This window comes from Osmia lignaria, chromosome 13 (assembly GCF_051020975.1).
Source record: "Osmia lignaria lignaria isolate PbOS001 chromosome 13, iyOsmLign1, whole genome shotgun sequence".
Taxonomy (NCBI): Eukaryota; Metazoa; Arthropoda; class Insecta; order Hymenoptera; family Megachilidae; genus Osmia; species Osmia lignaria.
In genome coordinates, this window is record NC_135044.1 from 9196238 (window position 1) to 9210979 (window position 14742).

Genomic DNA, 14742 nt, shown 5'->3' on the forward strand with positions numbered 1-14742 from the left:
ATTAATACCTTTCCAGCTGATAAATTATTAATTCTTCAACAGCAGAGTTTGGCTCAATCGAGACCCAAACCTATGAAACATACATATGTTAAATGTACAATTTTTGAACGAAGGAATCTCATATATTGGAAGTATAAAATTTAGAAAATGAAAATAATATGAAATACAAAATTAGATTAAACTTGTGGCTCTCTTTATAGTCCGCCGCCGTTCTAGGATTAAAATACAATCAAACGAACGAATGAAATGATTGCCAAATCCACGACTGCTTAAAGTATATTTACCTAGAAAATTAGCTTGATTTCTTCAACTAAATGATTCAACTAGGATCAAGTTTGAAAAGTAGTCAGTCCCAAGGAGACCCACGGTATCAGCGGGGTGGTACCAAGAGACGTCGAGGGGAGAGGAGTGGTCGTTATACTAATTTGGCGGGTTCTCGTTAACGACCCCTTTGAGGTCATAACTTTTGCCGCAAGTCGGATGTGTGTGCGTGGCTCGCTGCGCTTTACGTGTTTTCTATCTCCGTTCCTCTTTCGCCCCACCACGTGACCACCTTGGCCGCTGTTCAGTCAGTTGGCTCCTTGAAAAGCGTCGGGACGCTCGACGTCGCGTCGCGTCGCGTCGCGCCGGCGAGTCGTGCTTGAACCGCGAAGTAGGAGAAGTGCGCATGCGCGGCCGATCGGCGCGCGGTCTTTCAGTTAGGGCCAGTGGTGGGGATGAGAAACGTGCTCATCACCCTCGAGGAGCGCCTCGAGAGACTCGCAATCAGTACGCGCCGCGAGTTTACCGTGGGTGGTTGTGTCTCGTGGTGACTTTCAGAGGTGTTCGCGCGTCGCGTTAACCCTCGACGTGCCACTTTTCGTCATTTAAATACTCAAGGATTATTGAAAAGTAATTTAACAAAAAAATAAGAACATTCGTTCAGTGGCGAGAAGGATAAGAGGATGGCTAAGAGAAAAACGGTAGTGATCGGTTCGTTGGACTGTTAAAATTCGAGGAATTCGAAGCAGGTCCTCGGAGAAAGTAATTACGTTAAGAGTCACCAAGTATCCCGAGTCGAAGAAGGGTATTCGAGCAGCCCCATCCCCTGTTCGTTCTTAAGGGAGGCACGTAAAGGACACGGCTTCTAGCTAGCTGACGTCATCAAAAACAAACAAGCAGATCGAAGATCCTCGGGAAAGGAGATATTATATCCCTGGGCTGAAAGACGGAAGACAAAGAGTCGCAGACGAGACCCGTGCCACGGAGAGAAAAGGGAAGAGAGCCATTCTAAGGACAGAAAAGAAACCGAATGAAGACGAAAGGGAATACAACGGTTTTAGAGTAAAGAATCGGATTTCTAATTAGTCTAATTAATTGTAATTTATCATCGAATTCAGTTCTCCAACAACCTTGCTGCTTTTTCCTAGCTGATTGTTTAAGATTGTCAATTGCTTGAAACTCCCTTGAAGAGTTCTTCCAGGATGATAAGACGCAGCAGGACGACGATGAACGTCTGTGGATCTCTGCTCGACTGATCGCCACGGAATCGCCCATAGTTCCCGGAGAACGAACGAGAGAAGGCTTTTTCTAAGCGAGATTAAAAAAACGATGTCCGACAGGAGCAAGTGAGGATCCCCTTTTTTGCGTGTTCCTTTTTTTTTCTGTGCTCGACACTCGACAGAGGAGAAGATGTGCCTGCGACACTTGCTGCTCTGCCTTCTAGGCGTCATCCTCATCGTGAACGGTGAGTTTCTTTTTTTATACAAGTTTCTTATGACACCCCGGAAACGCGGAAAAATACAAGGGTGGTTTACCCCTCCGGCTGTGGTAGACCGATGCTGCTGAATCGAAATTCGCGTATCGCGTTGCTTACCTGACAAAACGCCTCGACAGTTTTTGGCTAGGTTCCTTGGAGAGGTGTCCTGTCGGTTCTACGTCTTTCTGGAAACTTGCCCTTTCGTGGGATGGTTTTGTTCCTCGTGATTTACCGAGCAAACTTTCCAACGCGGATATTTTGCGACTATTCCTCGCGATGATTTACCACTGCATCCGGGATTGTTTGAATGGAGATATCGTGTGTTGTTTTAGGACTGCTCGCTGAATAGGGTTAACTGAATGCATAATAATTGTGCAGTGCTTGCTAGTGATGAATTTTGTAGGACGTTGATTACTGTGCAGATTACATCAGATTAACGTCTTAAATTATACCTCGTGGTATATTTTTCTACTTAGATTTAATCTAAATAAAAATTATTCTGCAGATTGCAGATAATAGTATATGATAGAATAAGGTGGAAAAAATGATAAAAAACAATTTACACACGTGGCACACGTCCCACGAAGGGTTAGAAATGTATGTGCCTCAGCAGGGTCAAAAGGATTAACATCTTCAATATCGTGGGAATTATCGGCTGTAGACACCCTACCTAAAAAAAGAATACAAAGGTTGTCAAGAATAGTGTTCCTATGTTTTAGAAACATTCGATTCGCTTAAACGCGTCCTTACGATTTGAACAAACGAGGCAAACAAACTAAGCAACCAGCACGTGAAGTTGCAAAATATTTACATTTACGAGTTCGTGTCTTGTTGCTCGTAAATTTAAGCACGTTTATTGTCGTTAATTTGTGTATTCGCTTGAAACATTTAATAATGGTTAATTGATAGAGCAATTTGACGTATTAAATTGAGGCGGATATTTTGTTTGACTAAATGAAGAAACGCGAACTCGACGGTGCCATAAAGTGGCAAGGAAGTTTGGAGCTAACCAGCTTCTAACCGAAACTTCTTGCAAACTATTTTTTTTCCCCTCGACGTGTTTAACTCTAAATTACTTAATAAACTTGGAGCAACAGGAAGCCTGCTTAATCTGTTTTTACGGGGTGGGAATAGGGTTAAATCCTTCGACTTTCAGCTGATAAAAAACCTAACTCCGTTAACAATAGAATAAACATGAGGGCTAATATTCGTTTTTAGGCACTACTTTTTTCAACTTCAACTTGATAGTAATCGTATTCGACTAACAGAATTAATTACTTAAGGTTAGGCTAGGTTAGATTCGGTTCGGACTTAATTGCTACATCTTAGATAAATTTTAAGTGCAAAAGATAATTTTCGCAGAACACTATCAAGGCATAAGAAGGTAAAAGAAGATACAAAAAGCCAATCAGGCGCAGTGAACAATTTACATACTCACGAAGAACTGTTTAGTCAGTAATATCAACAGTCATAGTCTTGATATCAATAAAAACTAACTCTTTAAAGGGTCTGTTTTCAATACTTGAGGAACTATTTAGTTATGTACCGACAATAGCATGTATAATCCAAACAAAAGAGTATTAGAAGGATTAAATTATCCATACTTGACAAAATACCAAACTTTTGAACCAATGTATTCTGACACTCAGAATCGTTATATTTCGTGTACATTTATCAAATACCTATTAATATATATATACAATATACATACATAAAGGTCCGTGGTTCCCCTCTTCTTGCGTATAAACATTTACGCGGGAAAATTTAAATTAATATTTATTTTGTTATTCGTAATTTCCAGTTATATACTAAATTTCATAATACTTAATAATTAACAATTATATCATTTTTTAAATTACTATTATTCTTAATATCGTCTTAATTAAGATTTCAGAACTCATGCTTTCCCTATATCATCATTTTTCCTGAGAAAGTCTAATTTGATCGCAAATGTACTCTAAAAGTTTCCTTTTTTAGTATCTAAATACTTGCTAGTTATAATTCATTTCTTAACGACGATTATCATCGCTCATAATTGCGAAAGGGTTAATGCTTGAATTAACGAGCAAAAGAGGATATCAAAGCGTCATGGTCAAGGTAGAAAAGTTAAACGAAGATTAGGAACGTTAAGTCGTGGAGTACGTTAAAAGCATTCGTCAGCTCGTTCGAAAGAGATTTTTCGGGGTTGGTTTACAGCAAATAGTTACAAGGAAAATAAAACATGGAATAGCCCGCGGGCTAACGCAGCTCGTTTTTACACGTGTCTGCAGATTTTACGGCGTGCGCAGACGACTCTCGTAATCTACGCGTGGCAGAAGAGAGAGAGAACAACGAAGAGATGGGTAAGCTCGGAATGGGCGAAGAAAAAGGGAGATTGTATAAAAAAAAAAAAAAAAAAAAAAACGCCAACACGGATCGTAGGGTGTTAACGCGTGCATTAACGGAGCTTTCGTCGGGGAAATAAAAAACGATATGCATGGATGGACGGTGGATTTTCGCGCCGATCCTAAAAAATCTGCCAGGTGAAAGAGCACGAGCCCGTGAAAGTGAATCAAAACGCCTTGTTCTCTCATTTTTTTTCCCCTTTTGCTCTGATGATGTCCCTTTGTCAAAACGGAGAATGAAGGAGAGAGTCGATGCCGATTCGCTTTGCTTTGCCTTGAATGAATGAAAATCCGTACTATGTTTAAGAGTTTTTTCATTTTTTGTTCTCTCTTTTTTTTACACGCCTCTGTTTCCTGATTGAAAAGAAGGATCGATTGATTTTTCAAGGGAAATCGAGCAAACGAACGCAGCTAAAAATTGCATTGTTTACGTTCAATTACTTAGGAGAGTAGCTACTCTGCAATAAACAAGATTACCAGTCCAATGAAATATGCAACCGCTTCGAGTTTGCTTAATTTCATTCGCGATCCTCGGTGTTAGCATTCCTACTCGTTCTTCTTCGTTCGCTTTTATCATTGCCAATTCCATGGAACCGTTGTTAGATTGTGTAGGGTAAAATAAACATTAGAATTGTTTACTAGAAACACGAATTCTTTATTTTAACAAATTTCGACTCTGTAATTTATACATATAAATAACTACTTACGCATGGGATATTAATATTGTAAGGAAATAAGACTCTGGTTCGTTCGACGACGTTCGAATTTTGTATTTTTTTAAATTGTGCTGCATTGTGCTACGTTTGTGCCGCATTGTGCCGTAAATCGCAACTCTATAAGTCAAAGCGTACATACTCAAGGAAATAAAAAAAAAAAATTTTGTTAGCCCCGCACTTTTCGAATTTTGAGTTTTTCTTTTTTGTGCAGTATTGTGCTATGTTTGTGCTGAATTGTGCCGCAAACGAGAGACCGATAACATCAATAACAATTAAGAAAAAAAATAAAAACAAAGTTATACTAGCCCTGCATTTTTGCCGAAACAAACTTTTTTTTCTTTTAGAAAGGTGATGATAACTTGTGCTACGTTGTGCCGATGGTTGACACTCGATATCTCTATTCATTTTGTAGATAAAAAATGTTGAATTTTTAGGAATAAAAGATCTAATATTCGTATAACTTGCGAACGACGACAGATAATCGAATTCTGCAAGTTGTGATGAATTGTGCTACTTACAATCTGCGAGACACATGCGTTAAAAGTTGAAATTAGTTTGAGGGTCAATAAAAATTAACAAAAATGGGTGGGGGTGATTCAAAAATTTGATATTTCCAAATTTTCTTTGATTATGCCTACAACTTTTCCTAATGACAAAATTTCGTTAGATTGCCAGTGTATTTACGAAAAGTGTATTTTTGTGAACCCCGTTTTTGCCAATAATGTCAACGCGCTACTATTACCCGTGTCTACCCCCTTATATTATCCGTTCAGACACGTAGCGTTTCCGTTCAGTTTGATTAAGACAAAAGGAATGTAGTATTTATATCAGTTCATGTTCGACAACGACAGATAACGAACGTTAATGGTCATCATTCGAAAATGTTTTCACATTTATCTTTAATAGATTTGTGCTGCATAGCATTATTATTAGATGAAGAGAAAGAGAATAAGAAAAGAAAACGACGTTTTGGGATTTATCAAATGTTAAAGAAAAGAAAGATTTGTGAAGAATATTGGAATTTTTATCTTCTTGTTCGAATAAAAAAGTATAGTTTCTCACAAACTCTATCAGTTTTTCGTTTTGCATTATAATAAGTTGCTCACACGTCTGTTCTGTCGCAAGATGTTGTCTGAAATGAACGGGTATCAAACGATAGCGTCCGTTCGGTTGCGATCCATCACGGTTGTATATATAAACACTCGTGTTTAATAACACAAAACAATATTTGTCTAAACCGAACTGAACGGAAACGCTCGGTGTCTGACCGGATAAATCGATCTTTATGCGTCTTGGAGGACCGACATTTTTAAAAACGATACTGCGATCTCAGTCTATATTCTATTATTATTAACTTGGAAGTATAAAAATATCTTCGAACCTGTCTCGGTCGCCTACAAATGATTTTTTAAAAAATATACTTTTAAAATTTCATTATCTAACAGTACCTTGTTTAGAAAACTTAAAGGAAATATTTTCGAGAAAATGGTTGAATACGACCACCAGGAGAATGTAAGAAGCTAAAACAGAATCAAAACGATACAGGATTGTTATTAGCGCTCGCGTTTACTTCGAAGCCCTCGGCTAAAATACAGTTCTTCTTCTCTCTTTCTGGTAAAAGGAAACGCGCGTTATACATCGAAACGCAATCAAATAAACGAGCAAGTGCTTCGGAGCAATGCTTTGTTTCGCGAATTTGCTCGTGTAATCGGCAAACGAGAGTAACATCCGAGAATTGAAACGTAGTTCAACCGTCTAATAAGTTCTGGGCCAAGTTCTTTAACCCTCAAAATAACCTAACCCTTTTCCATGAATCATATTGAAAACAGAATAATTCTTCTATAACGATACTTTTATCAAAAATTAAGTTTTAAATTGGTGTGATATAAGTGTCATTACAAGGTAGAAATTTATTACATCATAAAAGTAATTGAAGATATAAAGGATCGCATGACATTCAAGTGTCGCAAATTTCCTATACAAAATTCAAGAGCAGTAGGTGTATTAATTTCTCTCTGGAGAATTTGTTGAAAGAAAGAAAAATCGTATTCAGTCGCGTCAGCTCGTCGAAGATTAAAATCGCGTTGAATCTTTTAAAAGGACGCCAGCTAGACCCCGGGAGAAATCGAGAAAAATTGACTTCCTCGTTTCGACAGGATACAGGATACAGTTTCAGAAACAGCTTTAAATATTTGCTCGACTCCGGGATACATAGAAACGACGTAACGACCGCAATATTTCGGTAAATTTCGCTGGCAAGTATTTGACCGGGAACCGGGTCGATCGCCTAGGATTAATAAAAATAAATCCGAGATTATCCAGCCATCCTTCTCCCTCTCTATCTAGATTGATTTCCATCCTGGTTATCTAGTCATTTTTCCACGCTTGCCACCGATAACGAACGATTCACTTTTTTTTTTTCCAAACAACAAATAGACCTGACGCTTTTTGCCGTCGCCGATATACCTGTTTCGCTCGATATGCAATATATTTTTTTTTATTAGTTAGAGGTAAAAGATAAATCCATCCAGCGTAGAGAGAAACAAATTGTCGTGTTTGTATCACTTTTTATAAATTGATAAGAAGTAAATCATTTTGTTTCTGAAGGATTACTATACAATAGATTAATGGCCACATGCTTCATGGAATCTATGATTCATGCAATTTTTATACGATTTTTATATCTAATAAACATTGTTGATATAATCGTGTTTTAGGACTCGGTTTAACATATCAAATTATTAATTTTCAAAGTGCAATTAGTACCTGATAAAAAAAATAAAAATAAGGCGTAAATTAATGGCGTTGAAGTGATAATAAAAGAAAAAATATTTCAAAAAAGTTTTAAATAAATATGATTAATATTATCTTTATCTTCTATCTATATATATAAAAATGAATGTTCCTTTGTTTGTCCCGTTCCTGCACCATTCATCCGATTGCAATGAAACTTTTGTGAGTTGTGCGAACGTCCGCGAAGGTTTCTGTGCGTGTATTGCGTGTATTTCATTTATCGCATTAAATTGAAGACCACGCAAACGAAGTCGTGGGCAACAGCTAGTATTAAATAATACGAGGCTGAATCCTTTCGATTCGATCATTTCTCGTTTGGATTTTATTCTTTTTTTGTATTGCCTAAATAAAGATTATTCTGTATGTTGCTGTTGTTACTTGTCAATAGTTAGTAATGCAATTTAATGCACAAAGGGCCAGAAACATTCGCAGAGGACAGACTACTGTCGAGAGGATGAAATTACACTCTACAGCAGTCGACATGTGAATAAATTATATTTCCTGACAAATTGATGAATTTATAAACTTTTATGATTATAATTAAATTTGTCATCTACAGTTTCGAACAGACATTAAATAAAATCAAACAAAAGTAAAGGTGCATCAAACGATGCAATCTGTTCTAAAAGGCACATATCAACATTGAAATAGAAAGCTTCGTCGCTATAAGCAACGGCTCGTTATCCTCCATATTTAAACGCTTTTGTTTGAATATTGCGGTTCGAACAGCTCGTAAAGTTGAAATGCACGAGGCGTGACAGGGGGATGGAAGCGATCGTAATTTTCTATCTGGTCCCAAACCATCTCCGGGACAAGGACGCTTCAGCCTGCATCTAATCGCACGCATTATCGCGTAAGCGTGCACTCTCCATCGAACCTCGTCGACTGTTATCGTCGTTATTGACGGGAACCACCTCGTAATTACGCGAGAAACGTCGATAGAACGAGCCCCGAGCCGGGTGTGAAGTAGCTCAACTAAATATTTCCAATACACCCGCTGCACGCGGGATTATTACTTTCCTCCTTGTTCCGTACCCTCACCATACCTAAGTGTTCGATACACTGCTGCATTCGATACGATCTTTCACGAAATTTGTATTTCGATTGGAATCGACTACGAAGGATACCTTCGATTTTCACCAGTGATGAAGAGAAACAAGGATAGGGGATCTGTCACCTCTTGAAATTGAAACCTGGGATGGGGTGGGATGGCTTTAACACTTAACTGATATGGTAGAATACAAACACTACTGAACAATGGCAAATAAGTATTGGATATCACAGGATATTTTAATACTATTCTCATTTCAAAAGAATCTACTTTGGCTATTAAGATACTTAACTTTTATACGGAGAACTACCCAAGTGTTACACTCACTTATTAATGAAACTTTGTCAGCATGTAGAGCTCGTCGAGCTGAACACGCCTATACCCGCTTTTGGGGGCAGACGGCTAATCGTTTAAAAGATATTAACAATTACAGTTAGTTACTCCTTACATTCTGAAGTATGACAAACTCACACATACAACTCACAATCTAGAGATCTACGGTTCATATCCTTGGTTCCCAACATTTTTTTTTTTTGTAATGATAATTTGTCTCTTTTTGAATAACAATTACATAAAAATTATCATTTAAAAAAAAAAAAAAAAAATGGGTACCAAGGATTTGAACCGAGAACCTTCAGATTGCGAGTCTTGTGTTTAACCACGGAGCGGATCTATGACTCGCAATCTGACGGTCCTCGGTTCAAATCCTTGGTACCCACTTTTTTTTTTTTTTTTTTTAATGATAATTTTTATGTAATTGTTATTTAAAAAGAGACAAATTATCATTACAAAAAAAAAAATGTTGAGAACCAAGGATTTGAACCGTGGATCTCTAGATTGTGAGTTGTATGTGTGAATTTGTCATACTTCAGAATGTAAGGAGTAACTAACTGTAATTGTTAATATCTTTTAAACGATTAGCCGTCTGCCCCCAAAAGGGGGCATAGGCGTGTTCAGCTCGACGAGTTTCATTAATAAGTTAGTGTAACATTTGGGTAGTTTCCCTTGTTAGTGTTATCTATTATACTTGACGGTATAGGGCATTCCTAGACCCCCTCCGCAGTAAAACTAATTGTAAGGTGTACGCGATCGAGACAGGTTCAAGGATAATTAAGGAATAAAAATTCGGTAATTATTCAGAAGTTTACTTTCCACTCCGATCTTAAAATTTTTTGGATATGTGATAGAGGGTGTAATTTAGAACAACTTTTTCCTTTTCAAGTATGTGGGGCCTCCTTTAGTTTTGAAAATACATGGGGGGACATCCCTTGGTGAACCGAGACGCTTCAGGAGGAAGCTGTGTAATATGATCTGAACTGTACTATTGGTGTGACTAATACTAATTCAACGATAAAACTTTTTTATTTATGAGTTTTTGGTAACTATTTAGATTACAGACGGTTTTTTAATTATCTTGTATATGCTTTTCTTAAATGCACGTCTAACGAATAGTTTCACTGTTCTCGGTGTCCGTCTGATTTCCTACCGTATGGTAGGTACGGCTGGTGCATCTCAAAGTCTACCGTAGTCAAAAGATTAATATTTCGACCATCTTTAGGCGGCGAGCCACGCGAGTCAGATGTGATAATTTGACTTTACAGTTCATCCGTTGTATGAATAGGAGCCGGACCACATGGTGCTGCTTAAAGAAACGGTAGGAAAATTAGTCGACGTATACATGGTCACGGACACATACGTATAGGCGGAATTCACTATAGTATTAATAAGATTTTTTCGCGAATATCTCGCATACTAATCGAGTCCGACATGTAGCTTAGAACAATAAAGTTACTTAAAATGTCGAATTTTACAAGATATTTAAAAATTATCAGAATCGGAAGAGGAGCGCCTTTTCTCCAAGTTCACCTTAAAAAATTACGGATTATTCTGTTTATTTCAAAATTTGAACATCTTCTCTGGTCCACCCGTTCTGGTCCACTGTCCGACTTCCCAAGTTTCCGTCTTTTAGTTATGCCGCCGTTTGCATGTAGGCCACGCAGTTCTTGCGTTCGTTCCTGGTAAATCTTCGGAGGCTAGAAATTACCCCCGATGATCCTTGCGGCGACCTTCTCGTATTTCGAGGGGCCTGACAAGTTTGCGATATTTTGATCGCTTTTTAGTATAGAAAAAGACAGTGTCTAGATATTTTAACACCTTTATTTAACATATATACGTACCGCAAGGATGGCGTTGCGGACATGTACACGCAAAAATGGTAATAACGTAATAACGAACGTAATGGCGGTGAAGACGAACGCAATCGCCTTCAGAGCGATCTGGCACCGGATCGGTTGCCGCGCGCCGATTGACTTCCGGTTAAGGGGGCAGACACGGGTAATAGTAGCGCGTTGACATTACCGGCAAAAATGGGCATAAACATGGGTTTACGCGCTTCCGTTATTCGTCCTTGTATGACAACATTTAGGGCTGGGTGAGGGCTTATTCGAAAGAGGAAGGTCCAATGCACACCGCTCAACTCATGTTTCAGTGGGATTATGTTGATGTTTAGTAATATAAGCGTCCAAAGAAGAGGTAAAAAATCGACAAAATGCATTCGCGGAATCGAAGCATTTTTAGGCCACTAAAAGAGTGCTGTGATTGAAATCATGAGTTGAGCGGTCTAGCCACAACCCTTACCTGTAAATTAAGATCTATTTTGTCTTTATTTGTTGCGAAATAAGGACGAATAACGGATGCCCGTAAAAGCATTCTCACAGACCAGTTCCGCCATTTTGTGGATAATACAGAGCAATTCATGTGACAAATTCAGTTCAGCTATTAGTTATAAGGTGGCGTCTAACTAAGAAGGCTGCCGATTTGGAATCGTAGCCAAAATCAGGCGTTAGCTTGGTTACATCACTCGACTGAAGGCAAGCGAAAGCAAGCGAAAAAGGCAACAACGCCGAGTGGGACGCACTACAGTCATTTTGTCCTTCTCTCATTCTGAATGTTGAGATTGTCCCTTTTCGCTAGATTTTGACTGACGCCCGCCTGGATTTTTCACAGCACCCTATAACAAACCTCGCTCAAAAAGGAGGTATAACAAGAGAAGATTATACCTCCTCTTTGCAATAATTCTGCAAACGTTTATATAAGTTGTATACGGGATATTTATTTATTTAAATTATTTGCATTCACTCAGAATATTGACTCCTTTATATTTTTTATTAGTTTCGTAAAAACAAAGTTACTATAGGTTTCTCAAAATACAAGCGTCACGCAATTGGGACGAGTTATATCTTAAATTTGGTAAGAGATAGGAAAAAACTATTGATGTAAAAGTTGAATTGATAAGACATATGAAAAGTACGAGATATCTCACGAAATATTAGTTTTTTAAACATTGTACTGTTAGATATAGGCGCATCAGCAAAATAGTGAGAGGGAATTTAAGGACCCGGAGTAGCCAACAGATAAAAAATGGTAACTTGCTGTTCAACCAATTCGAACGGCTCGATCGATCCCAAATTCGGTACAGTTCCCTTCACAGAATCTCAAGTCGCGACCCAGAAATCCGTTTCAAACATTGCCTCACTGCGATCCAGGAATCGGCGGTACCCTTGTAAATCGGTTAAAGTCTATAAAAGATTAATTGTTTTTAATCTTTAAATTCCTAAGGAAAATGGCGAAATAGGGGAAGCAGGAATCCTCAAAATTTTAATTTTGATATTAATATTAACCCTTTGCGGTTGAATGTCGCCATACAAGCGGCATCACATTTCTATTCATTAGGTCGATTGTCGCCGCAAAAGCGGCAAAAAATAATACCGTCACTGGGTATATTTTCCTATTTGCCAATACTAACGCTTTGGGTACATTTAATGCTTCAGTATATAATATCACATTATACAAAAACATATTCGACCCAGTGAAAAATACACCTGAAAATATTCTCGACCGCAAAGGATTAAAAGTTATTTCTAAACAAAATAATACGATTTTTAATTATTTAATTTTTTGAGGTATGTAACTGAAACGTACGAATTATACTGTAAATATTAATTCAAATTTTTCCGCGTAAGTGTTCATCTATACACTATTCACATATGTATAGGGGACCTGTCGCTCCATTGTCATTTTCCCTATGAAAACCACCGTTTTTCGCGGAAAAGCCTGATTCGATTACGGATGTACAGTGCTGCATTGATTAAAATTAGATAATTAAATTTTTAAAGAACATTCTTCCATAATATATTGGAAAATTAATATCGATAAAAGCAAAAAGAAATTTGCAAAATATGCATTAATGATATTTGTCCCTTATCAATTGGATAAACAAACAGAGAAACACGTAAAGGATGCAAGTAGCCCGTAGCACGGTTTCGGCGACACCGACGTCGCGTCGCGTCGCGACGCCCCGTCAATCATTTTGATTGAAGGTTCGAGCCAGCGAGGAATAACAATTTGCTCGAAATGACTGACGGCCGTAGTTGTCGGCCAGAGCTGATAACAAATCGAGACAAACATCTCTCGTCTTTACTCTCGTTCACACTTGCTAACGATCCTTTCTACCTTGCTATTTTCATGTTCACGACATTGTTCCATGCAGAGTTGTGTAGAATTACAATTGAATTACCTTGCGAATTATCATTACAAAGTAATTCAATTATTTTGTAATTCGAAATTCAGTTGCTTCATTCAATTAAATTAAAATATAATTTGCAATTCTGGTCTGTTATTCAATTACGTTAAAATATAATTAGTTTTTACAATTGAAGTACAATTATAAAGTACAATGTAATTCTGAATTACATAAGAGAAATGCTAGGTGGAGAAAACGAAAAAGATTAGTATCAGTGATGAACATGGTATTATTCATAAATTCATAGTATGTGATCAGAAATAAACTTGTTTGTTACGTTCGTTTCAGAAATTTCCTATTTAATATGAGAAACCTCAAAAAAGAACATTTTTCGTGTGACACTAATTACTTATGAGGTCACATTCACTGATTATTATCAATCGTCAGCTAATTTTAAATTGGTTTTAATGAACACTCTTTGTTCAAACATCTTGTCACTAAGATTGGTCATCGTTGCATAAGAAAACATCCTCTCTACAGCAGCAGATGAAGGGAGAGGTGTATTGTACTGAATAAAAACTCATTTAATTGGTGCATATTTATTAAGCAGAAATAGTTCTTCCGATAGATCCTTGAAATATTGAAGCACACGGAGTTCAGCATCTAAAACTGTGATCTCTTCCTCTTCATTTGTCGCAGGAGAACTGAAATCAAAGAAGTTGCTGAAAATACACGACTTTCCCAGTTGACTAGATTGTGAGTGTGCATCCATCTGTTTACCAACAGCTGTTTTAAATGCGGCTGTCGTTCAGACTCAGAAATGTTTCAAATCTTTTTTCAAATGAAACCAACAAGCATTCCGGTAAAGGCCTGCAATAAACTAGGTGTTTCTTCTTCAGTTAATTTTTTCAATTTCCTTTGAACGACTACCAAACAAGGCAAGAAAATCCTGTAAAAAGTATTTTTATCATTTTGGAGAATGTCCAGAGCATCTGTAAGGGGGCGTGTATGTACACATGGTGTCTACGTAAAGTAGGTTGGCAGAAATACATTTGGTACTCGTAGCGATCTAAATAAGGATATCATTTTTACTTTATGTTGAAGTATTTGTTGTAGCGAATAGTAAAAGCTGTTCTACTTAGTTTCCATAATACAAACACATTTTATATTATTTCTGCCGATTTAGGGCGTTTCGATAATTTCCAAAGCGAATTGCATTTTCCTATCACCTTCTTATGTAATTCCTGAAGTTCCTTTTCACACTTGATAAAATTACTAAGATCAGTCGTAAGATACAGAGTAATAATATGAGCGACACATTTTAGATGCTTTGATAGAGAGTGTGGAAGGAGAATATCTATATCTTTATTGAACAAAGTATCTTTACCGTCACCGCTAATGCATTCGTTGTAGGTACAGTATTGCCTCGAAATAAGCAACTCGCTTGGGACCGAACAGTTGCTTATTACGAAGCAGGGATGCTATTCGGCTCGACGAATGAGAGATCGTCAAGATACGTCACTCGTAGAAACGAGTGA

At 37.6% G+C, this 14742-nt stretch overlaps 1 protein-coding gene and 1 long non-coding RNA gene across 4 annotated transcripts in view; one reads left to right on the top strand and one right to left on the bottom strand.

Annotated features, from left to right (window-relative positions):
* Positions 1-618: 618 nt before the first annotated feature.
* The window catches only part of CARPA (Carbonic anhydrase-related protein A), a 230181-nt gene continuing 216057 nt past the window's right edge, over positions 619-14742 (top strand). For 2 of the 3 annotated variants that reach the window (XR_004582812.2, XM_034337209.2), the window contains exon 1: positions 619-1726. Coding sequence is in view for 2 of the 3 variants with exons in the window: in XM_034337209.2 (XP_034193100.1) it covers positions 1672-1726 (55 nt within the window). In the remaining variant the exon portion in view is untranslated. The remainder of the gene's footprint in view (positions 1727-14742) is intronic. The other variant, XM_034337210.2, reaches the window with a different exon arrangement.
* LOC117610159 (uncharacterized) lies at positions 10185-10931 on the bottom strand. The gene is made up of 3 exons (XR_004582813.2): positions 10860-10931; positions 10549-10768; positions 10185-10321 (listed from the first exon to the last, which is right to left on the bottom strand). It is a non-coding gene; the product is annotated as an uncharacterized LOC117610159 (long non-coding RNA).